At 41.3% G+C, this 25781-nt stretch overlaps 1 protein-coding gene across 2 annotated transcripts in view; it reads right to left on the bottom strand.

The window, feature by feature from the left end:
- The window catches only part of THSD4 (thrombospondin type 1 domain containing 4), a 610875-nt gene that overhangs the window by 145576 nt on the left and 439518 nt on the right, over positions 1-25781 (bottom strand). For both annotated transcript variants that reach the window (XM_075069580.1, XM_032791936.2), the window contains one exon: positions 8119-8323. In XM_075069580.1, coding sequence (XP_074925681.1) covers positions 8119-8323 — 205 coding nt within the window. The remainder of the gene's footprint in view (positions 1-8118; positions 8324-25781) is intronic.

Genomic DNA, 25781 nt, shown 5'->3' with positions numbered 1-25781 from the left:
TGTGACCTGTAGCTGATATGCCAGAAGTCTTGCAGCTTGCAGCCCAACTGTGCAGACTCAGATGGTAAGGATAGTTCGGCTAAGCTGTGCTTAGGAATCATTTAAACTGATGAAAACCTAAGCTTTTGAAAAACTGCACTGGAGGGCATCATTTTCAGGAATCCAGCACTGCAGCTTTCAAAACCTGGTTTACTCAATGTCTGGATTCTCAATTAAAACTAGAAGATCATTTCCATAACCCAAAGCATCTCTTAGAAGGAGAAAGTGAGGGAAGAATTTGATTGAATACTTCCACTGGAAGAGGAAGACATTTGTGATTTCCCATTCACTGTGTTACACTGACACAAATAAAGTTTTCACTTTACAGCAAGCAGATGCAAGCCAAGCAACTGCTACAAAGTACTGCGTTCACCATGTCCAACAGCTGTTTTCAGGGTTTGGCTGTAGCACTCTACTAGAGTGCATTAGAAATTCCATCCTTTATACAAGCAGGTATGAATGCCTTGGCATTTTCATAAGCACATGAAACATTTTTAAAATAGATTATTTTATTTTAATTATTCTGTGAGAAACAAATGTCTATAGTGTAAAGCAGGCATATGAGGTATCTATTAGATGGTTACCTTAAAGGGAACAAGACAATAAATAAATGCTTCAAAAGTTTTCAAAATTAAATTGAAATGCAATGCATTTTATTTAGCTGTAGTATAAACCTAAAAGCTTGCTGGGGTGGAAAAAATCCTTGTTAATGAGTTGAAGAAATCTGAAAAATTTCAAAGTGAAAGGAAAACATGACAAAGCCCATGGGAAAAGAATCAGTTACAAAAACAAATTCAATGGCAAAAAAAAGTAAATAACCAAAAGTTATCAAGTAACATTAATACACAGTCTAGATAATACTAAGTCCTGCCATGAGTGCAGGGGATTGGACTATATAACTTTGTGAGGTCCCTTCCAATCCTATGAGTATCTTACAAATGTTTTGCTTTATACTACATCTATTGCCTCCTTAAAAAACAATATCATACAGGTGCTCACAATATAATAACAACATACAAATACCTATCAGTGTGTTGTTTTACCATAGATAGGCACATTTTAGTGATATTAAAGCAAATCCTAGAATTAACTTTGCGTAGAGGCTTTGATTGTAACCACCTGTATTCACATGCTTATAATTTTCTCAGAAATTCTCCTTTTGATCTGAGTTCCCATGCTTAGTTTCAGCCTATATGTGAATAAATTTCTTTACATCTTTATTTTCTATACAAGTTCAGCTCCTCATTCTGAGGATGAGAAAAGGTCCGTCCAGTGGAGCTGGATTAGCAGGCAGAATGGATACAAGATGGTTCCAGGACAACCTGGATATCATCACTGCATCTGTTATATGCAATATATGCATTATGATGAGTGCCCCATACACATGCACCTCTCTCATGCATATAATGATCTATACACACGTAGAGTATATGAATCTTTTATATGGTACCAGATCTGCAGCAGTCAAAAATTCCCAGGGAATTTCACAAACCATAGCCGCATTCACAGAGCTTTGAATTGTGCTATGCATTGTGAAAACAAAATAAAAATTGTCAGGGATTTTTCCCACAATGAAATTAGAAGAATCATCAGTGATTCATCTATGGCTCTCACTAGCAATCTGGGACTCCCATTGAGCTCAACTACGCGCAGAATACCATTACATATGAGTCCACTATAAGCAGATCCCTTTGTGCACATTAAACTTGGTTAAATAAATTCTCCTCCTCTGGAATGAGACTAAGCATAAGCAGTATCAGACCTAAAGAATGTTGTTTCTGATGTGGTTCGAAGGCACAATACGGTCAAAAATAGGATTTAGAATGAATACGTGTTTCACCCTTACCAATGGATCCATGACCATAATGAAATCTTCCCCAGATCCCCTTCCTTCCAGTTACTTTGGGTCAAGCTCCTGGTGCTTAGTTGTGCCCTTGATGTTGAGAACTTAGATCACTGAACTGATTTCCTTCTTTATTTTATAGCTATTCTGGCTCAGTGACCTCAAACCACTCATACATCCTAATTCCAAGCCCACCATCCCCAGACTAGCTGTACTGCACCAGTTCTGTATATTAATGTTGGCCTCTGTAATCCAATTATAATCCTCAGCAGCAACCAAAAATATCTGCTCTCCAGATTCTGATTTTAAATATATTAATTAAATAAAAATGAACCTAGTTAACCTAACACAATCAGTCAGTCGGCTAGCCACAAATTACCTCGACATTTTAGAATCTAGATTAAATGTGAAAAAGAAGTGCCTCTAACAATGTTTATCTTCAAACTCCTCTGTCAATGGTTTAAAATACCTAATTAACTGATTTGCTGTAGATGTACATTGGTTTAAAAATGTTATTTCAAGCTTCAGGGCTGCTGACAATGTTCCTCATGAGACATTATGTTTGAAATGTTATCTCTGCTGCAGGGGATATTGAATCAAAATATTTTTCACAGAATCTTCCCTCTGTTTCTTTGGCTTCATCCAATCTCATTTTCACAACACAAATTTCTTATATCCACTTAAACATTCAGACATACAAAGCAACATGTCCAGTTCAAAAGGACACTAGCTATATCCCCCAGACTTTGTTTTAAAAAAATCTTGATTTGAACTTTCAGATTCTTGTTTAAACACACATACTGCCTATTTTTTATTTATTAGAGGAATAAACCTCCCAATTCCTCACTAAGAAGTCTAAATATGGTTCTGTTGTATGCTAAGCAAAATTGACATTAATTCTAATGTTCCACATATCTCTTAATGGCTGCAAAGATGAACCATTCCAGGAAGAAATAATAATAAAGAAAAAAAACTAGCACGTTTTATCTGATGATCTTAAAGTACTTTATAATGATCAGTTAATTAAGCCTCACAACAATCTGTGCAGTAGATATACAGATAAGGCGAGAGAGAGGTAAGTGGCTTGTCCAAAATCTTATCTGCACTAGTCTCTGTCCATAAAATGTCCCACTATTGCTAATACTGGTGAGCACTATGTTTGGTACTAAGTGCTTGTAGGACTGGATACTAAGGTTTTCTGAGTCCAGAATGGGAGTTTCTTTTCTGGAGACATATGACTGTCCAGATTATCAGACCATTAGACAGGATTAATATATTTTTATCACCTATGGCTTTTTGGCCTTTATATCCTCAACAGACTGTAAGAAGCCAACTTTTGACACTTAATGCTGAACATTCTTTCCCCAAGATCTCTATTTTTTGAGAGGCAATGAATAACAAAATCAATCAGCTCCTTCAAATTAGGTCTTAAAGTCATGTGGTAAAATAGCCACTTACAGAATAACGGTGTCAGACTGATATTATGCAGCTTTTAAATTATTTATCTACTCTAAATCTTAGTCCCCAGGATGTTAAAATATTTACATACACAACATTTTGCTGCTCAAGTAGAATTGTAAGACCAACAGAGATCAACGGTACAAATCCTGGTCCCACCTAAGTCCATTGTAAAATTTCCATTAGTTTCAATGGATCATAATTTTACCATTGGGATAAAAAAAAATAGATCTTCATCCTATTTCTATGCACAGCTGGGCATGTCACAGAACTGCTGCTCCAGATGAAGAATTTTAGTGTGGGCAACTGCTCTGTAGCGTCATATGTTTACCTGACAAGCCTGACAAAAGAAGTAATGCAAATTACATGTAGAGTTCAGACTGCATTGAGATGAGTCTAAACCTAAACCTAAGATAGTTAGTAGGTAGGTAGGTAGGTAATCTGAACTGTAACTCATTTCCAAATTGAACTGCTGAGATTAAAATAAGTGAGTTGGTAAATATGCTCATTACTACTTAATATTTGAAATAAGTAGCACCCAAGATGTTTGCAAGTTATGTCACATGAAATGAAATCAGAACCAAGACAATCTGGAAACTTATAACATAATCGCTAGGAAAGTTTTGAGGTGTTTTGAAGGATACATAGATAATAGTGTTATACTTGAGACCATTTAGGTAACATAAACAAAGCTGAAAAAACTATGAACACTGTCCAAGTATATGATGAAGCTCTCTTCTGAAATGTCAAATTTAAAGATACATGAGGTAACCTGTGTTTAAATACTTAACCTTTGAACCAGTCTGTCCTGATCTTATGACATTTCCTGCATGTCTTCTTTTAATTTGAATTTTCTGAATACTTGGATAATATCACATGTTCTGGAAACACTACAAACCCTGTTCCGAACACTAGGGTTTTGTTCTAAAGACAACATTTATTATTGTTTTAAAGTATTGTTTTAAACCTAAGCATCATTATCCCCTAATGATTGTCTCTTTCATGTAGATGTTAGTCTGAACAAATTGCTGAGAAAACTACACCTAGAACTAGCAAGAATGAGCAAGTTACCCTCATTAAATATTGCTGTCAAAGCTGTTCTGCTTAGCACACTCTGGGCCTGGCTCCCAATTATAATTGCTAGCGATGGGTCAACTTCAAAAGGTTTGCAAATCTAGTTTGGAGAAGCATACAAATGTTTAGATGTTTGTATGAAATTTAGCTGAATTTGAATCTCTTTGGTCAAGAAATCCAACTTGAAACCCCACAGATGATCTCTCCTACCATTTCTAGTGCTTTCTGGTTTCAGCCAAGCTGGAAATACTGTATTGTGAGAACATGTTTTTCCTCACTGCATTTGGGGTTTCTGTCACAGACAAAACTGTGAAGAGCAGAAGTGTGATAAATTTGGTGCTGTGCAAAAACTGTGTAATGAAACCACATGGAGCATTGATGGCCTTCATGTTTTGTTACAAACTGAAAACTCAGCATAGGTTCCCAAGGTGTTTGCTGAAGTGTGTGAAGCTTTCTAATGATCTGGTGCTGATTCATGATTCTGCATTGAAAGACAACACATGCAACTTGCACATTGTGTGACAAAAAACTAAGGACCCAATTATGCCTTCTTTACATCAAGCAGTACCTTACTCCACAAGCAGCCCTGTTGACTTTGGGGGACTATTTATGTAGTAAATTCCTGTTTGGGGTGAGCAAAGGTGGCAGAATTAGACCCCTAAGCCACAGTTCAGCAAAGCAATTAAGTATGTGCTTAAGTTCTTTGTTGAACTGGGACCCTGTTAGGAACCCTGAACTCTGGCATGTTTAGATTCAAGGTTTCTATTCACCCCACTAAATGTAGGGAAGTTTGCAAATTCCAGATCTAGGTCTGGGTTTTGAACAGTTCAGTGTTGAGGGACGTTGAGATCCAATGTTATGGTTCAAGTCGTTCTCTATCTAAAAACTGCTCGAGTGCCCAGATTTTGAACACAGAGCTGGCTGCAAGAGTTTTGTTGCCTTCCACCTACTGGGAAATGTCTTCCTTTAGTTCCCCATTGCACTTCACAATCAACTAGCAATGAACATTTTGCAAGCTATCATATCCTGGTCCTCTAGCTCACCTTCTTTGCCTATATGCTGAAGCAGGGCCTTGTTTAAAAGCTGATTTGCTTGATCATTAGTTGACTGGAACTTGTGAAAGCAGAGAAGTTAGCTGTGCCCTTATGGGATAAGCAGAGAGGCTGGTAGTCTCATGGATAGAACCACTACCCAAGAATGTTCAGTGTCAGGGAGGCTAATTTGGTTAATTTAGCCATCTAAAATCCATACCATCAGCTTTAAAATGAACCATATGTGACAGTATGGAAAAAATGTAATAATTGGTGGTGGCACAAACAAACCAGAGAGATCTCTGGGAATGAGGAGACGCATGGGAAACAAACGGCTTGCTATTTTCCCATACATGCCAAGAGTCTTAATTATTTTTCAGCAGAAATGTTACTATTTTTCTGCTCTGTGCATTCAAAGAATGTTCACGTGGCCCAGCACATTTCACTAGGGTTAAGGGTGTTTTTCTGCTGTTTTCAGATGCTGGCATGTACATCTGAAAGAAAAATTATCTGCAATTTCATGGTTTGACAGCTTTAATTATGTGATGACTTCCAGCAGTTTGCCCAGCAAACTACACTTTCACCCATTTGATATAAGAATTCCACATTTTCTTCCAAACATACTGTATCCATGGAAGTTGCTCATACAGAATAATTCATTCCCTTCATCACCAAATTAGTTAAAAGAGATGGACATAGCTCAAAAAGTTCAGAGAGGAAACCAAAAACTCATGCTTATATACAGTTTATCAAAAAATTCTTCGATTGGGAAGTAGCCAGAGTCAGAAATACTGTGTGAATAGGCTCTCTTACAAGAGCTCCAGAATGTCTAGGTTTTAGTACGTCAGCAGAACCACAAGTCTGGTTTTTCTTGTATTAGTCTGAAGAATCACACTTTTGGCTAAAGGAAGAAATGTACAAGGACACATTACAATATACAGTCCTCTACCTCCCCAAAGGATTGCTGTCTACACAGGGAGATTTCTGTAAAACTAGTCACATTCCTTTCCACCTCTTGCTAGCAATAGCAAGAAAAAGAAGTAGGAAGTGCAAAGGAAAGAGCAGAAAGGATAAGAAGATGGCAAGTGACAATGGGGATAATAATATTTCCCTTCTTTCTGTTGATTAGCAGGGCACAGACATTAGAAATAGATGATATTAGGAAAGCATCAATGGAACACTAGGGCCTGAAGCTTTTAATGCACTTGGACAATTCTAGGAGTGAGGGCTAAGGAGGACAGTGGTGAAGATTTTGAAAAAAAATTGGAGGAAGGAGTGAATAATCAGCTGAACATGAGATCCCACTGTGATGCTGTGACCAGAAGGTCAAATGCAATCCTTTGATGCATAAAGAGGACAATCTCTTTGTAGGAATAGAGAGGTTATTTTACTTCTGTATTTGGCACTAGTGTGACCGCTGCTGGAATACTGTGGCCAGTTCTGGGGTCCACAATTCAAAAGGATGTGGAAAAAAAATTGGAAAGGATTCAGAGAACATCCACAGGAATGATTACAGGATTTGAAAACCTATTATTGTGATAGACTCCAGCTCCATCTATTTCGCTTAACAAAGAGAATGTTAAAGGGTGATCTGATTGCAGTCTAAGGTTCATGGTGGATTCTTCATCACTGACAATTTTTAAGTCAAGATAGGATGTTTTTTCTAAAAGCTCTGCTCTAGGAATTATTTTGGGGAAGTTCCATGGCCTGTGTTATACAGGAGGTTAGACTAGAAGACCACAATGATCCCTTCTGACCTATCAGGCACAACTCCATTGTTGTTTATGTTTGCTAATGGCACGATGGGCACACCACTATAACTGGATTTGCTTTAGGCAGTCTGGCAGAAGTGGGTCTTTAAGAGGGACTTAAATGAGGACAGGCTAAGGGCCTTGCAGATGAGCTGTGTGAATCCATGCCATGCATGGGAAGCCAAATAGGGAAAAACTCACAAACAGTAGACATGACAGGTCTACGTTTGTAAAACAGGAAGTTCCACACCAGCCCCAATACCAGGCATGAGTCAGCTCTGAAAATGTACCTCCAGATGTCTGGTGTTACCTGATACTGCCAGATTGTCACTTCCTATTTAATTCTCATGATATTTCTTCACATCTGAATGACACTGTATTCTGCAGATGCCTTCCCAACACACACACACACACACACACACACACACACACACACACACACACACACACACACACACACACACACACACACACACACACAAATACTCGGTGCTGTGACTGTGACCAGGGTACCTTTTGTATTAAAAGTTCTGCATGTTGTGGTGGGGTTTTTTAAGGAAATAGGAGAATCCTGTTTTCTATGGCTTTCAACTGACTAGCAGCCTGCCTTGCTGGAGACAATGGCCTCACTAACATTTTAGAGAAGATTTAGAAAGCGTGAAGTATATTTCCCACATTGGAACCAATGAATTGGGAAAGTCAAAGCAAGATCACATGGACGGGGCAATCGATACAAATCATGGGTTTGTCCTGCCAGTATAACCGAGAATCAGAAACAATGAGTTAGTATTCTTGTCAATAATTTTCATCCATGCCTTTGCATTTCTCTCACTTTGCTGAGAGAGCACTATCTGGGACAAACCTCCAGGCAAACTGAATCATCACACCAATCATGTTTTATCTGGAATGAAATACAACTTACCCAAGTAGTTGTTGCTCTTGGACATCTCAGTAATGTTGATTTTAATAGCCCCTTCAGGAATTTCTACTATTTTGTGGTAGCCAAGATTTGTTAGCATGTGTTTGAAAACACCAGAGACCACCTTGCAACCAGTGTTGTCCCCTCCGCATATTCCGCATTTGTCAGCCACCTTGTCTGAGCCCAGATAGTCATCACAGCCAATGCTCTGCAAAAATCAAACCAATATTTTTTTCAGAGCTTATAAATACTGTCTCATGAATCATTCAGAATATTAAACAACATAGGACACTATCATATGTGACTTACGCAGAATATAAAGACTTCAGAGATTCACTGAATTGGCATTTTGGATTGTTTCATTTCTACACACTAAGTGTAATAAAATACCAAGTCTCAGAATAGACATTGAGATAGTCTGTGGCTGGAATTTTCAAGTGAGCTTAGAGGTGTTCATTATTGAAAACCCAGGAGGTGGGCGTGCGGAAGCCCACCCACTTCTAAAGGCCCCTCCCCCAGCCTAGCGGGACGGACCACTGGACCCAGGGACCAAATGAATGGAAGGGACAACTAATGAGAAAAACAGGGACCATAGGTTCAAAACGAGGGTTGCAGATGGGGACACCGAGCAGAGAATCCTGGACAGCTCCCACTGCTCCTCAGAGGTGTTGAGGGAGCCAGCAGACACTGCCCCGTGGAACTCTGCCTGGATGCATGAAACTAGGGAGGAAACGGAAATAGGCCTCACAGTCGCAAAGCACCCCCTCATCCAGCATCCTCCTCCTGGTAGTGTAGGTGGAGAGTTTGGCCAGGGCCAGGAGGAGGTTGACGAGGAGGTCTCATGACTTTGTGGGGCCATGGATGGTGTGTGCAAAAAGGAACAGATGCGGAGAAAAGTGCAGCCAGAACCTCAACAAGAGGTTCTGGAGGAGTTGGAATAGGAGCTGCAACCTGGTGCATTCAAGATCGGAGTGCGCCAGGTTCTCCCTCACGCAGCAAAAGAGGCAGGCCTCGGGTACAGGTGTGAACCGCACCAGGTACATGCCCTTGCTTGCACCTCCGTGAAGGAGCCACCAACTGATGTCCCAGGTGGCCCGTGGGACCAAGCTGGAATAAAGGCTGGCCCACCGGGACTCCTCACCCTCTGTAGGTGGAAGATAGTCCCGCCATTTGGTGTTGGGGCAGAACACAAGGCTGAGGAAATGCAGTGTGTGGAGCACGAGCATGTACAGTTGCTCTCTAGGCGCGGTTTGGAACCAGACTGGCTGCAGGATGTGCAGCCAGCTCAGGGTGTGGGAACAGGGAGGCCGGGGGGTTCGCGGAAAAGGGGCTGAATAAAAATGTCTGGAGGGTTTGGGGTGAGTACCATCTTGCAGGGCCCACTGCAGGAAGAAAAGAGAAATAAGTGAGAAGGCGGTCTCCACCTCCTGGAGTATGCGCAGGGGGGTTGGAAGGGTGGAGAGCCTCATGCGTCGACTGAGCACATGGGGATCCACCCAGTCCCCCTTGTTGTAGTCCAGCAGATCTCCGACCCTAGTGGTTTCTGCCAGGACCAACCTCCGGCGCATCGAGGAGACTCCGCCACCTGCACATGTAGGTCGGGGTTGTGTAGCAGTCCGCAAGGATGTCCACCCCCTCGGTGGCCACAAAGGACCTGGTAGCCAAAAAGAGATTCTAGGTCTGGAGGTGGTCCTGGTAGAAGACTGGTAGCTCTGAGAGGTGTCGTGGAAAACTCCTCGGGTGGAGAAGAAAGAGCTGCTGGTCATATCGGAGCCCTCGGAGGCGACGGAGGAAGGCGTGCACCAATGTGCTCAACACCGGACTACCTGCACTGGAAAGGAGTCTCTGCAGGGCCTGGAGGCGGAAGACATGGATCTGGCTGCAAAGGAAGACCAGGCCCTGCCCTCCCTCCTCCAGGGAAATACTCAAAACCACATCTGAGACCCACTGCAGCGCTGGCCAGAAGAACTCCAGGGCCGTCCTCTGGAGCCTGGCCAGGATCCCCGGGGCCGGGCTCAGGGTGTGGAGCCAGTGCCAGAGCATGGACAGGACTAGCTGGTTCAGCACCAGCACCCTCCCTCACAGAGAGAGATACTGAAGCAGTCCTGTCCATCTCCACAGCCGCTCACCCACTCTGGCTTCCAAATCCTGCCAGTTCTCTGGCGGAGAAGGATATCTGGTGGACAGATAAACGCCAAGACAGAGCAGCGGACCCGCGCTCCACCAGATGGCTTGAAGTGCAGGTGGGAGGGAGCTCGCCTGCCACTTGTCCCCAACCACCAGGCCAGAGCTCTTGACCCAGTTGACCCGGATGGAGGAGGCTGCCGAGTAAACGGTCTGACAGGCCTCTACCCACACCAGGTCGCCTGGGTCCTGGACCGTGAGGAGCATGTCGGCGGCGTATTCCGACAGGACCAGACGCAGCTCCGGCTCCCAAAGCACCAACCCCATCAACCTCAGGCAGAGGAGACAGAGGAAGAGCTTGATCACCAGAGCGTACAGCTGGCCCGAGAGGGGGCACCCCTGCATTACTCCCCACCCGAAGCTGACCGGCTCGGTCAGGGTCCAGTGGAGCCTGACCAAACACTCCACGTCAGTGTACAGCACCTAGAGAAAGCCCATAAACTGGGGCCCGAAGCCAAATGCCCACAGAATGCCCAGGAGATACCTGTGGTCCATCCTGTCGCACGCTTTCTCCTGGTCCAGGGACAGGAGGGTGAAAGACCGACCATCCCTATCCCCCAGCTCTAAGAGGTCCCAGATCAAATACAGGTTATCGAATATGGTCCGGCCCGGGATGGTGTAGGTCTGGTCGGGATGGACCACGTCCGCCACCATGGACCCCAGCCGCAGAGAGATGGCCTTCACTACAACCTTATAATCTGTGCTGAGGAGTGAGATGAGATGCCAATTCCGTAAGTCGTGGAGGTCCCCCTTCTTTGGCAATAAGGTGAGCATGGCTTGCCTGCATGGAAGAGGGAGGACCCCGCTCTGCAAAGACTTGGCCAGACGGTGACAAGGTCCGGGCCGAGCATGTCCCAGAACACGTGGTAGAACTCCATGGTCAGCCCGTCCATGCCCAGGGATTTGTTAGTGGGCATGAGATGGAGTGCTTCTGAAAGCTCGGCCAGAGAGAGAGGCAGCTCCAGCCAGTCTTGGTAGTCCGCTCTGACCGTAGGGAGTTCGATCCAGAGCACTCTGCAGCTTAGAGATGTTGCACCACTTGATCTTGCCAGGTTTGGGTCAGAGGGATTCTTATTCTCATCAATGTCAAATAAAATTTACCAAAATATGGGCACTGCTGTGACACAGTGCACTTGACCTACTGAACATCATCAAGCAGTGAGTTAACACTAAGCTTAGGTGGACAGGGTGCCATAATGAAGGAAGACTAGGGACTTTAGTCTCCATCAGATACTCAATGGAAAGCCGAGGAGCCCTATACAAGCAGCTACAGTGGCTGGTTGTCAAAAGGTAGGACTAAGCAGTAGTTGGAGACAAAGAGGTTACTTACCTGTAACTGGAGGTTCTTCGAGATGCGTGGTCCCTATCTATATTCCACTGAGGGTTTACACATGCGCCATGTGACTGAAGCTGGAGAATTTCAAAGCAGTAGTGTCTGTTGGTCCGCACATGCACCCTTGCTTCACCTCATGGTTTAGTTCAAGGCGATAAAGGGTGGGGACGACCGATCGTGTCTCCAGTTCCTTCCCTACTGCAAATCCAAAAGATCTGCTTCAGAGCGGGAGGTGGAATACAGATAGGGACCACACATCTCGAAGAACCTTCAGTTACAGATAAGTAACCTCCTCTTTTTCTTTGAGTGATGGTCCCTATTGTATTCCACTGAGGATGACTAACAAGCAGTACCTTATTCAGAGGAGGGTGTGAAGCTGAAGATGGAACAGTTGAGTGGAGGACAGTCATGCTGAATGAGGTGTCTGTCACAAAGGCATAATGTATAGTGAAGGTATGTACTGAACTCCACATGGCTGCCCTACATATGTCCCTAAGCAGTATATCATGGAGGGTGACCATGGTGGACACCTGGGCCCTAAGTGGAATGGGCCCTACGTCTGACAACAATAGCATAGTGTTATGCATCCAGAAATCCATTTGGAGATTCTCTATGTGGAAATTGCTTGCCCCTTAACTTTCTGCAATTGTGATAAATAATCTAGGAGACTTTCTGATCAATCTTGTCCTCTGTAGGTAGATAGCCAAGGCCCAGTGGACGCCGAGGGAGTGAAGTCATCACTCCTCTTCCAAGCCATTAAGCTTCAGGAAGAAAGCAGATAAGTGGATGGGCTGACTGAGATGAAACCAAGAGAGAAATTTCGGTAGAAATTTAAGATGTAGGTGCAGGGAGACTTTGTTTTTATGGAAAGTGGTGAAAGGAGGGGATCTGCCATCATAGCACCAAGTGCTCCTACCCATCTCACCGACGTGATAGCCACAAGGAAGGTGACTTTAATGGGAAGAAGGAACATAGAGCATGAAGCCAGCAGCTCAAAGGGTTGTTTCATCGGTGCTGATAGAACAAGGTTGAGGTCCTATTGGGGAGCAATCGATTGTATAGGTGATACATTCTCAGAAGTCCTTTCCAAAACATAGTAATCAACAGATGTGTAAATACAGAGTGTTTTCCATGGGAGAGTGGATCTTAAGAGAACAGGAAGTAATTCAAAAGAAGTGGAATCTTCATGTCCTCTGGGAAAAGCCCTTTTTGTTGGGCCTAGGAGGTACACCTAATGGACTATTTCCTACTGCTTGATAGGATGCCTTTCATTTCCAATGAGCACTCTTCTTCTAGAGAAGATGCCCATCCAAAAACCATACTCTGAGGTGAAGCATCTGTGGATCGGAATGTCTGATCCTGCAGTTGTGGTGCATTAGCAGCTTGGAGAAAGTGAGAATGGGAAATGGGGGACAGGCTGACATGCAGAGAAGGTTGGCGGCTCTCTAGTGGTCTCAGAAATAAGAGGGTTGTATGTGTGAGGATGAAGGCAGGCCTGGAGGTCAGGATTGTTCGGTCACCTGGTGCTTGCATGATGGTTCCTATGGTTTTTGGTGGAAAAACTGGGAAGTCCTGAACCATTGTGTAGGTGAGCAGATGGTAGAATTTCTGCTTGGATGCAAGTGTGTAGATACCCCACTGATTGAAGTGTGACTCTTAAATCCTGGAGGGTGTGGAACCCATGGAAGGCGCATCGCCCTTCTTCAATCTGGAAGAAGATTTACTGCCATGCTCATGCACATGCTTCCTTATCTCCCACCTAGGCCCCAGCATGGGTCTGTAGTGATAGTACCACTGGTGGTGGACTCAATCTCCAGAGCCAGAGGCGCATACATGGCTGTCTCAGGCCAATGTACAGGGGGCAGTTCCCCAGCCTGGGTACAACTGAGACCTTATGGTGACTTCCATGAGGTGCTTCTTAAGGCAGAGAACCTGGCTTTCTCGGGTATGACTTGGAAAGGACTGTCAGATACTGCAGCTGAATGAAATGTGGGCTTCTCCAAAGCAGTTGAGGCAGTGTTGATGTTAGTTGCTGATCGAGAAGGAACGTGGACAGGAGGCGCAGATCTTAAATCCTGGCATCTTCGCCATAGTCCAGTATCCACGCCTGCGTGCGTACGGACGGAGGGTGTAACCAGTAAACAGATTCCCCCAAAGTCTCAGTTCTATTCCAAATACTACTAAAAAAAGCTAAAACTATGTTAAAACAGTAAAAACAGCAAATACTACAACAAAAACAAAGTATATACAACTCTACACTTTTTAAGGTGCATCACACACAAGAGGACACTAGTAGCTTCAACTGGACTCTGTGGCAGTGAGAAGGAACTTGAAATGTTGCCCGTTCGCCCTGCCCTTTATCACCTCAAATGAAACCATGAGGCAAAGCGAGGGCACATGTGAGGACCAATGGACGCTACTACTTCCAAATTCTCTGGCTCTGGACACATGGTGAGTATACGTAAACCCTCAATGGAATACAATAGGGACCAATCACTGAAGAAGAACTTCTTATAGTCCAAACTGGGATTTTTCTGTTTATATGGAAATCTTTTGTTTCTTTTCTTACAAATTCGATACTTTTAACCCCAAAAAGAATGAACAATGAGACATCTCTCAAACAAACAAGTTTCTAAAAAGTCTCTAAGTTGTGCTAGGAGCCAAATCAACATCCAGGCTGCTCCCAGTTATCCAGGTGAGGGGCAGAAAAGTGGCCTAATGCCAACTTTGGCTCCCTCTTCAATATTGGCCTGGTCCTGTACAATTCAGCCAGGCCAAGGTTTCGGCACACAATCTAAAAGACAATCCATTAGTATAGATTACAAAGAACAGAATCATCAAAAGTAATGTAAATTTAAAGCAAGAAAATGTGTTCAATATTTTCTTCAAACCAGAGGACTTGTACTTTACATGCAAGACTTGTACTTTACATGCACGCACTATATACATTTCCTCCTTATTTTCAAGCATTTTTATTTCTGTTCATAATAAGTGGATTGAATGTATAGCCTCTCTCTCTAGAACATTACTCCTCATGAATACTGATAGACGGTTCTCATTTCACCTATATAATAGGTCTGCTTTCAAAACAGTGCTTCAGAGACACATATACAAGGAAGAAACTTATAGTTTATGACTCAAAAATATGTGACCTTATGGAGAAAGACAAACCGACCTGACTAAACATTACAAGAAAACAGCCTCTCATCAGACTTATGAGTTTTATCAGTTAATTTATATATTTTTTTAAAGTCAAAAGCACTCTTCCATTATTTTAAGTAGATTGCACAATACTAAGTGCAAAAGCTGGTTAATGCCTGTTCCATATTCTCTCCTGCAAGTAAAGAGCCAAATGAAAAGGATACAGAAGGCTTTTCCAATAACCCATAACAAAGGGCAGAGTCAGGTGCGCTGGCATTGATATGTTTCTTTCCAGTTCCCAATCCTAATTTGTCCCTTGCTGTGAAAAATGTTCTAAACCACAAGCCAAATTCTGCTTAGGTCTAATGAAAAGATTGAAGCCCCCACCTCTTTTTTTATGGTTATCCAAAGAACACAGATTAAGCCATCTCATTCAACCCCGCCAGTATCATGTGGGGCTTGAAAATGATGCTTGCTTGTGGTCATAAAGCAAGAGGCTGAATCAAGGTCCCAAACTGTGTGCGTGTGTAGAGAGGTGGATGGGTGGGTGGTGAGGGATAACTGACAACTGAAAAGCTGTTATAACCTATCATTTTTAGCTAGATTGAATTGCCCTGTCATTCAGAAGAGGGTTTGTTTCTTGTTAGCAGTATTTGCTTTAACATCTTTAATTTACACTATATAGCATATACATAGCATTTGAAGGAAATCATGTACATATTTCATTTTTGCCTTTTACTTAAAATTTATTTTACTTGCTAATAACTTCATGCCTTTGGACAATTACAGAAATAACCACTATGTGTTGCTCCTTCAACATTTCAGACAAGCCTAGAGCAATCTGAAAAATGAAGTGCTCTGAATATAAGACTTCTGCACAATAACTACAGATGACTGATTGAACTCTAGCCTTTTTCCTATTAAGGATCTTTTGCTGAAAGGATTTGCATTTTTCCATTGTAAGTTTATCTGAAAAGAAATGTGATGGTGCTTATCACCCTCTTAGGTTATCCGGTGACATTCAGGAAGTGTTCCACTGCCAGTATGTAAATATATGGAGGAATCCCCTTCATGTATGAAATGTTGTACAATATGTATTGCGTGTATAAATGTTCAGTGATCTTCCATGCAAATTTCTGTCTTCTACGGATTAATAAAGTTTCCTTCATTCAAACAAGCAAAAGAGCTATTTTACAGAATAAGTATTTTAGAAATACTTCAAGGGATTTTAAATTTGTAATTGGGACTATGATTCATACCCTTCTCCCTGTGAATGAGTACTGCACAAAGGTCTGAGAGACAGGCAAATTATAACTTATTCATTTTAGAAACCCTCTAAAATTACCTAAAACATTGTAGTCATGCACAAAAAAATGCATGCATAGCCTGTATTTCTAGATATGGCAATGATAGCAGTATAGCAAGTTTTGTGTCCCACTGGATCAGTGGGACTTTCTAACTGTGTAAAACACATATTTTTAGCATTGAAGGGTCATGAGATATTAGATCTGACCCTGTCACTGGTCCAGGACTAAATACTGCCTGTCCTAGGCCTTGGGCCAGAGTAATTTTGGGCTGAAGCAGGAAACATTTTTCTGGCAAGTTGATTTTGAGTTTCTTTTTTAAAGGCAGCTGTTTGAAGCTGTTCAGCTTCTATGTCACACATGTTAGAAATAATCCTGGTGGAATTAGATTAATTAGTAGAGTGCTGGAGAAGCAGGGAAAGATGCATGATATTGAATGGATCTCTACCACATGTGTGACATAGTATGGCCTCTAAGCACTTTGCTGAATCAGGACGTAATTATCTTTACATAAACACATACACACAGAAATGAACGAGAGAAAATAAAGTTAGGAAATAAAAGAAATGAAACAAGCTCAAAACAATTCTCAATATATCCAGCATCCAGAATTAATGACTTAATAGCCCTGGATTTCAACTGCAGAAAGTTGACTAGAGAAGTCACACCAGCATAATCCACAGAAGCTACTGACACTGGCCTTTCTGCAGTGTGGCCTGAAGCCAAATTCTGCAGCCCAGAAAGTAGGTCAGGTTGGCTAGGACAAGCAATGAATCAGCGAATATGGCTGTTTGGTAGCATAAAGTGAATGCACTTTGCTGATTAGTGTTCAGCTAAATGCACTCTTCCTGTGCTATAAAAAACTCAATTTTTTCCTGAGAATTTTTGGAATTATGATTATATACATTTGAGCACCAGTTTGTTATTTCATTAGTAATTAAATGTATACAAATGTTTAAAAAAATCAAAACCCCCTTCTGAACTTTCCTATCAAATTGTTTGCATTCCATATAACCACACACACCAGTTTGGATTGTTAACAGCAGATTTGTGGGCACATATAAAGAAAGACATGTCCTGCCTGCGGAATGAGAATTTTTTCTCTTGCCATAACTTATCTTTTCCTATGACACTGCATTTGCAGCTGTTCTTGGGTTCCAAATGGAAGGCGGGTAGTGAACATCTGTCCCCTAAAATAATGTTATAGTTCAAAAGACTTCTACTTTTTTGAATTGTATTAAAAGCCAAATATCTTACTATTGTCAAATAATTTTTGCAATATGTTTTAAGAAAACTTTATACGTTACAGGTTAGCACACAATTGTGTGCCAACATTAAGTTAAACGGAATCTCTGGGAAAAACAAGGGACAATCTGGATGAAATATTCAGTGGTGGACTTCACAGGGATTTAGGACTGTATATACAATAGAATGGGGTTAGTGCCAGGCATTTAAAGAGATGAAGTGCTGATTCTTGAAATGGAAAGCAGATGTCACCATTTCAGTACTAAATGAATGTTCTAAACTAAAACCTATGTTGGTACAGTGGCAAACACAACACAAAGTGGCAATGATTTGCCTTCTGTGCTCTAGCTATATTGGTTTATGAATGATAAAAAGAATGATGAGTTCTAATATGCTGCTAATGTCCACTTCTAAAACTGCCAGTATTTGCAATTAAATGATTTAGAAGACAACTGTCAGATAACTGATTTGGATATTGTGTGCTCCAGTGCCTAGCAGACTGTGGAGCAAAGAAGATTGCTGCAAGTTATCCTTAAATATAGTTGAAAAACTCCCGTGCCTATGCCAAAAAGGCAAAATGACAACTACAAATGTGTGCCACAAGTGACTCAGCCACTAGAGAAATGGGGTATGGTGCCACAAGCAGCAAGATTCAAATATGACCGATGACCTGATTGTATGTTGTGAATTATCTAGAAATCCCACTTACCAGAAACTGATCATAAAGTTCTGCAGGCTATTAATCTCAGCAGTGCAGAGCCTCTTTTGGGATCTGCAGGCTCTGTTGTTCTGCATGCACAACATAACATCCAACTTCAGACAGGTAGCACCAACAGGGGCCAGCCAAGGTCTTCAACTTTTCCTCTTGTAATAAAGGTACAAAACTCAGCTGAGCTACTAGTATTGTGGGTGGTATTTATGTTAACACAGCTACACCACCAGATATTGCCTTTATTTTTCTGTACAATGTTAAGGCCACATCTCTCTCTGTTCTGATAAATGTTCAGTGTGAACCTAATAAAATGATGCTTTGCAACATTATTCCCCAATCAGTTAGACATATTTTTGCAGATTTCTAGTCATCCCTTTGTGGGTGAAAGCAATTAAAATAATTGAATACTGGACAAAATAAAAAGTGTTTTTGGTGGCTGATAGTTGACTCTTTAAAATTATAATTTGCAGACATAGAAGAGAGATTTACTTTTTCATCACATTAGAAGTTAGCAGGGAACAAACTAAAAATGATAATTTTGAACCAAACATATTCAGATCCAAGCAGTCTTTAAAATATTTAGTTACTAGAAATAAATAGGGCTGTGTACATTATCCAGTCTTATTGGGTGGAGTACGTGAAGGGTAAGACCCCCCTTCTGGGATACCACCTGATGTGCTGGAGTCCCACTTAGCCCTCTGGCCCTGCCAGCCTGGGTTTCCCTTGCACTGGATTGCTGTGCCAGGCTCTCAAGCCCCTTTTCAGCACACACCTAGGCAAGACCACACTCAGCTGCAGGCACACACTGCAATCAGATCTGTGTGAGAAGATTCACCCAGCACTCACATGCACACGAGAGATAAACCCCAGATAATATTGTCTTGCACTGTACAGAAAGATCTGCACAGCACACGCTCAGAAAAATTCACCCTCTCTTTCACTATGAAGAGAGATATGAACAGCTTCTTGCTCCCCACCCCTCAATATGGATTGCACAAACTGGGTTATATTATAAACAAGAAATAAGTTTATTAACTACAAAAGACAGATTTTAAGTGATTGTAAGGGATAGAAAACAGAACAAAGCAGGTTACAAAGCAAATAAAACAAACTAAGCTTGATTCACTAAAGATACAGGTTACAAAAAGTAATTTCTCACCGAAAATGCTGAATTAGGCAGGATGCAGAGTTTCTGTAGCTTAGAGTTCCAGTTATCTCTTCTTACAGACTGGACTCGTGTCTCAGTCTGGACTCATCCCTGCCTTTCCCCTCAGGCTAGTTTCTTTGTCTATTCAGGTATTTTCAGCAGTCTTTCTTCATGGGTAGGCAATGGAGGAGAGTCCTGTTTGCCTTACTCCCCAGCTTTAAATAAGATTTACATAAGGCGGGAAGCCTTTGTTTCTAGTGGAAAAGTACCAGCAGCGTCCAGGTGGTATTTTGCATCAGGTGACAATATCACCTGACCTTGTAGTGTCAATACAGCATCCCAGGAAACTCCTCAGGAAGGTGGGTGATTAGTATCTTCAGAGTTCTATTGTCCTTCTTAAATGGGTCATTCAGGATGATCACTTACTATCTGGTGGGCGTTCCCCCCAAGTACACAGACAGTTGTAATTGTTACATAGTCAATATTCCTAACTTCAGATAAAGAAATGATACATGCATAGAAATTGGATAATCACATTCAGTAAATTATAATCTTTTCAATGGTATTTTAGATGAGCCATCTTGCATGAAGTATATCTTATTTATGCCATATTCATATCTTAAGGATATTTCTTTGAAGAATATGGAGTGTCATGCCACAGAGTAATGTCTTGCAAAAAGGTTCACTTTTAGATCAGATACTTTTTCTACTAGCATTTTCAGTGCTTGCCATGCCAACCAACAGCAGTTTCATCAGCACAATGAAGAGCCCTAAGGCCATTGTGAAATCTAGTCAGCTGATACTCGTTGACAATATGCATCATTGATTCACAGACGCCACAGTGATAAGTGGGTCATCACTGGCTGCAAATATTCCTTGGACAGTTCTAAACCTGCTCCTCAGAGTCCAGAGGTGACATAGCAGGTCAAATTCAGATGATCAAATAGTCAGACCAGTGACAACGAAGCCATTCCAAATATCTTCAGCCGACTACTCATCACGTGATAGGATTGCTGCTCACAGATTCCGATCTGGCAGTTGAAATCACAATGGATGTCTCAACGTAAGTCGTGCTCTGGGGTGACTGAAAATGGCCATGTACAGTGGGAGACCTGGATTGGCATATAGCTTTTCCGCCACTCTGGCTGCGACGAATGTCTGGAGGGGCTATGTTGCTCAGAACTGGTAGCCATGGGATAGAAGTGGGACACAGGATGCCTACTATAAGCATGGTTGAGTTCAAGTTGAAGTCAATTAATTTAGTGAGGTGAACGATACCACACAGACACACAGTATACCACTGAAGAATAGCACAGTGAAAGAGCCAACATGCAAAGTGTCTCTGTGCCTGCGCCCCAGGTCGAACTCGCAAATGTGCTGATTAGATTATTCCTGGTCCTGAGTTTGGTAGCAGTCTTTTTGGATGATCATGGGAAGTCAAAGAATGTCCAGTGTAACACCAAGGTAGACAGGTTTTGCCTTGAGTTTCAGTCATTTTCCATTGAGGGAGATGTCTACCTCATGTATAGTGCTTGCATTTTGGTGGTGGAAGGTACTTGAAACTGTCTTAGTTACACTTGGTTGAAGGTGCCAACTGCTACATTAGGCTGCCATCTTGGCCAGGTTGCTGTTCAAAATGTTCTCCAATTTGGTGAAAACAACTTTATGGCAAAGTCTGGTTTTAAAGGGAAAACTGTCTCTACATTTCTAAGTTTACACATATGGCAACTCCCTTCTCCCCACACATGCTATTGCTAAAGTTTGGTTGGTATTACTAATGGTTGTACATTAAAGCAAATTTGCCTGAAAAATACATTAATTAATTAAAGAGTGAAATGAGTATCCTGGTTCACGCAGAGAACATAAGATCTGTTTCAATAGAGACAAATGCAAGATTGAACAGATTGCAAAGGGCTCAGAAAAGAGCTACTAGAAAGATTCATAGCTGGAAAACCTGCCCTGCAGTGAGAGAGACTTAAGAAGCTCATTCTGTTTAGTTACTGAAGAGAATACTATGCAGTGACTTGATCATGGTCTGTAAGTCCCTATATGGGGTGAAGATTTGTAACAGTAAAAGATTCCTTAATCTACCAAATAAAGGCATAACAAGATTCAGTGGTTGGAGCATGAAGCTAGACAAATTCAGACTAGAAATAAGATGCAGATTTTGAACAATGCAAGTAAATAATCCCTGGAACAACTAACCTAGGGATGTGGTGGATTCTCTCACTTAAAGTCTTTAAATCAATAATGGATGTCTCTAATAATATGCCATAGCTCAATCAGAAGTTATAGGTTTGATGCAGGCTGAAATTCTATGGTTTGTGCTATGCAGGCGGTCAGACCAGATTTCCATAATGGTCCCTTCTAGATTTGAAATCTGTTAAGTTATATGGTGTGATCTATTAAAAAAATCTAATAGCAGTAATATTGTTGTCCAAATACTATAGGAAATGTCTCTGACTAGGTTTTATCTCAATTATGTGATTAATGTAGCATGAGCCATGATTATTTATAATGACATTTTTAAAAATTCATATTTAATATCACATTGAAATTAATTAAAACAGTGTGGAAGAACAGGTTCTAACTAGATAATTTTCATATTAAATATAACTGATTCTCCTTACACGGGCATTTGCTGCATCCACATTGTAAATCTTACACATGTTGCTCTCAGCAAAATCATCATACTGCTAATCAAACGGTCTTGGGGGAAAAAGAATAAGAAAAAAGATGGACTGGAGGTGAAATCATCAATTTGAATTCTTGCCATTAAATGACGTGGAAAAAACAAATAAGAGGAGGAAAATGTTTTAAAGCTGACCTGCAAGTATGTAACAAAGTTAAGGTTGGGCACTAGCTTATTCAAATAAACATGGTCTTTCAGTACATTGCCAAAGTCGTCTACATCTGCTGTCATTGCTGTTTCTCAGGTCTGTAAAGGGCCAATCTCTGCTCCACGGAGCACCCACTCCCACTCATTATGGTGACTCAGCCTTGCTATCCTGTGACATATTTACCATTGATACAGAATAGCACTGCAAGCTAGACCTTATCTAAAGGGATAAGGGGAATCCTGATTTTTCCAGATCTCGTGGTATTTTTGTTGTTATGCTATTATTAAATTTTAATTACTTGTATCATACAGGGAAGATCCATGTCCCAGAGATGTTGAGTGTGTGGAACAAGACAAGCAGAATATATGCTAGCAAGAGTCAAGATGCGCTTAATGAATTGGGGAAAGCAACAAACAGAAACTTTAGATTTGTGCTGAAATGCCCCTTAATTTGTCTACCTAAAGCATAAGCAAGTATTATTAGGACTGTAATATTTGAAATTATATTTACAGACCATCTTTCACAATAATTTGTCTCTCAGAAGTCTGGTTTCCCTTGTCTACCTATGCTAAACAAAGCAACAGCCACATAGCATTGACTGAAAATGGAACAGCAGTGACACACAATTATCAGATTTTTCATTTGCTGTATAAATCAGCAGTCTCTAGAATTTTTTGTTATAAGAACAGTTAGCAAGTAGCATGTTCCATCATAAGCTCAACATCTGAGTTAAGATTCTCCATTCTGTCTCTCTTCCTCTTCTCTACTCAAGTTCAGGTTTACTACCAATCTCTGAAATGGTTTGTAGAGTTATTTTGGTTAGTATCTGACAGAAACATGCACAGAAAATTTTAGTACCTCCATATGTAGAACCTCCATAAAGCTTTTTATTTATCCACAATAAGTCTTACATTTCATCAGAGGTACCTAGCTTCAGAGGACTTTTACATTTTCCTACATCACCACCACAATTATCCTACTGCACTATATTGACAATTAACACTGTATTTGCACTAGTCTCTTGATGGTTCTATGGGTCACTAAGCAGTACGTAGCAACAACCCAATACGTAATGGTTCCCTTGTCCCTCTAGCTTAATTTCAATGGTATTATAGCAGGAGAAGACCAAGTGGTTCACAGCAACAGCAGTGGAAACTATGTGCCTCTGTTTGACTTTCCCCCTCCATCTCAAGCCTAAGAAGTTATCTGAATACACATCAAGCTGAAGACCACAGAAGAAGAGATTTCTGCACATACTATAGCCCTCCTCACAAATAAATAAAATAAAATCTGACCTCCAGGGGATATTGCAAAGGAAAAACATCTCAGAAAATGGAAGAAAAAAATTATAAATGTGTTTAAACTTTGTTTCATTCAGTTTGCCCTAATCTTTGAAATCTTTCCCTAAAACCTGTAAGAAAATGTCTGCTAAAATACAAGGGAAATCAAGCTCATGTCAAAGTAGAAAGCAAAGACAGCTCTGATGTGTTAGCTGTGGATGAGAAGAGCAATGGTTTAACAGGGAAGAGAGAAGTTAGAAATAGATATAGATAAATTAGGGGAAAAAAACTATCCAGGTTAAAGTTGAAAGGTGAAGAAAGTAAATCAAATGAGAAAGTACATCTCCCAATCCTTCCGCCATTTTCTCCTCCTTTCTACCAACTGCTGTATCCTCTTCTTTCTAACTAATCCCTGCTCTACAGTTTTCATGGTTCCAGAAGGCCTTATTGCTAGAATGTCATCTTTGACCTTATTTCATTCCTGCTTTAACAACCGACTTCCTAGTGTTAAGCTAACTTCTAATGCAAGCCCGGCTATCTTGTCATGTTGGATATCTTCCCCACTCACACAGCCTGATGTTTTCACTTCCCATGCCCTTCAAAAGGAAATGGAGAGACATGTTATTTTAAACAATTCAGCCAGTAATACGGTAGACAGAATTAAAAAGTTAGTACTGCCCCCCAGGGCATTTGGGTAAAAGTAACAATTTTTTAAATATGTAAAGTGGTTTACCACAAGCAGAGACTCTAATGAGACTTCTTCAGTAACAGAAAGCTCCTTCCACACAAACAATAGCTACTGCATATTTTTGTAATGGTGTCATTAAAAAACAATTTTTCAAAAACACAAGCCAGCTTCTGTCCTGCAAAATCACATAGAGGCAACTAAGCAAAGCACTATGTTGGCAAGCTTCAAATGAGATTTGAGTTTCTATACTCACGCTGGGGATGGTCCAAGTATAACCTGGAGGCTGAAATAATTTGTGACCACACATATATAGAGAGTCACACTGGTCATTAGGATACCACATGTGTGTCGCATAGGGAACAAATTTCATGTGATTCAGCTTCAAGAACATACACTTGTTACTCCTGAGGGCATTCTGCACCAAAAAATTAAAAATTCTGCACATCATATTTTAAAATTCTGCAAAATTCTGCAAGTTTTATTTGTTAATAAATGCAGAGGCTCCAGCATGGCAGTGAAGAGCACAGGTCACTGGCTGCATGTAGGTGAGAGATAACCCTGCAGCCCCCCCCACCCTCCATTCCGGGGACACTGACTCAGTGGTGAGGCACCTGACTCTGACACAGCACAAGGCCTGGGTCTGCCCCAGAAACACCCTGGGGACCTGCCACTCCGTGCCAGGCACACCGGGTGTGTGGCAGGCAGGCTCAACAAGGTAGAATCCAAGTGTGGAGGGGCTCTGTATGGGGGGATGGTGAGAGGATTCTGCGTGGGACAATCTGGGTGCAGGCAGCTCAGTCATTTTTCTGCAAATAGATAATGAATTTGTGCACTATTTGTAATTGGTCAAAAATAGTTTTTATAAATGTCTTTGAAATGATGGGTTCCTCACAAACAGTGCGTATTCAGAATTCACTCTAGGTTTGACCCAAAGCTCATTAAGACAATGAGAATCTTTTGATCAGTGCCTATTTGAGTTGTGTGGCCAGTCACCTGAGTCCACAGTATGATATATATAAGTTCCCAGCAAACTTTTATAGAAACAAAAATAGTTAGACAACCTTGGTGGAAGAAGGAACTTCACTACTCAGATCACAGTTCAGCAACTGATTTTCCTATAGACTCATTTTCTGCATCCAGGTCCCCTCACACCAACTGCCCCAGATCTCATCATGATTTCCATTTCAGTTCAATATGCTTATAATGAATCACCACTTGGGCGCAAGGATAGATTTGAGGGCTGCTGAACTCTGAATTTCTCAGCACTCTAATAGTGCACCTGTGTTAAATGATGATGCACTGCTTCATTTCAAATGTATCATTTAAGAGACTTTGCTCTAGGCATGCTCATTGTCAGTTAACATGGTGAACACCGCAGCAATTAAATTAAGCGTGCGCTTTCAAAAGTTCATAAGGACTTTTTCCACCTGTATTTCTTGTCCTCCCCTTCTGTGTTTTACAGGTCCAATATTCATTCAGCTGAAATCTAGCCCTGACTTTTGGGTAGCAGGCCAGGTCTTACATTTTCTGTCCAACAATAATCACTTTGTAGAAAAACACATTTTTGGTACTGCCAGTTTGTTATGGCCTCCAACCCAATTTCCACTGAAGCCAATGGAAAGATCCTCACTGAAATCAATGAGAGTTGGACCAAGTCAGCTTAGTCTTACTCTTCAGTGGAATGCCATCTACACAATGTCTTAAGCTAATTCATGAGCTCCTTTGGTTTGCTAAAAACAGCTTGCTGATTTTACAACTATTCATGCCCCTTATTAATTGTGAAAGATTTTCA

The sequence above is a fragment of the Chelonoidis abingdonii genome, chromosome 9 (genome assembly GCF_003597395.2).
Source record: "Chelonoidis abingdonii isolate Lonesome George chromosome 9, CheloAbing_2.0, whole genome shotgun sequence".
NCBI classification, from domain to species: Eukaryota; Metazoa; Chordata; order Testudines; family Testudinidae; genus Chelonoidis; species Chelonoidis abingdonii.
This window is presented reverse-complemented; position numbering and strand designations above follow the sequence as displayed.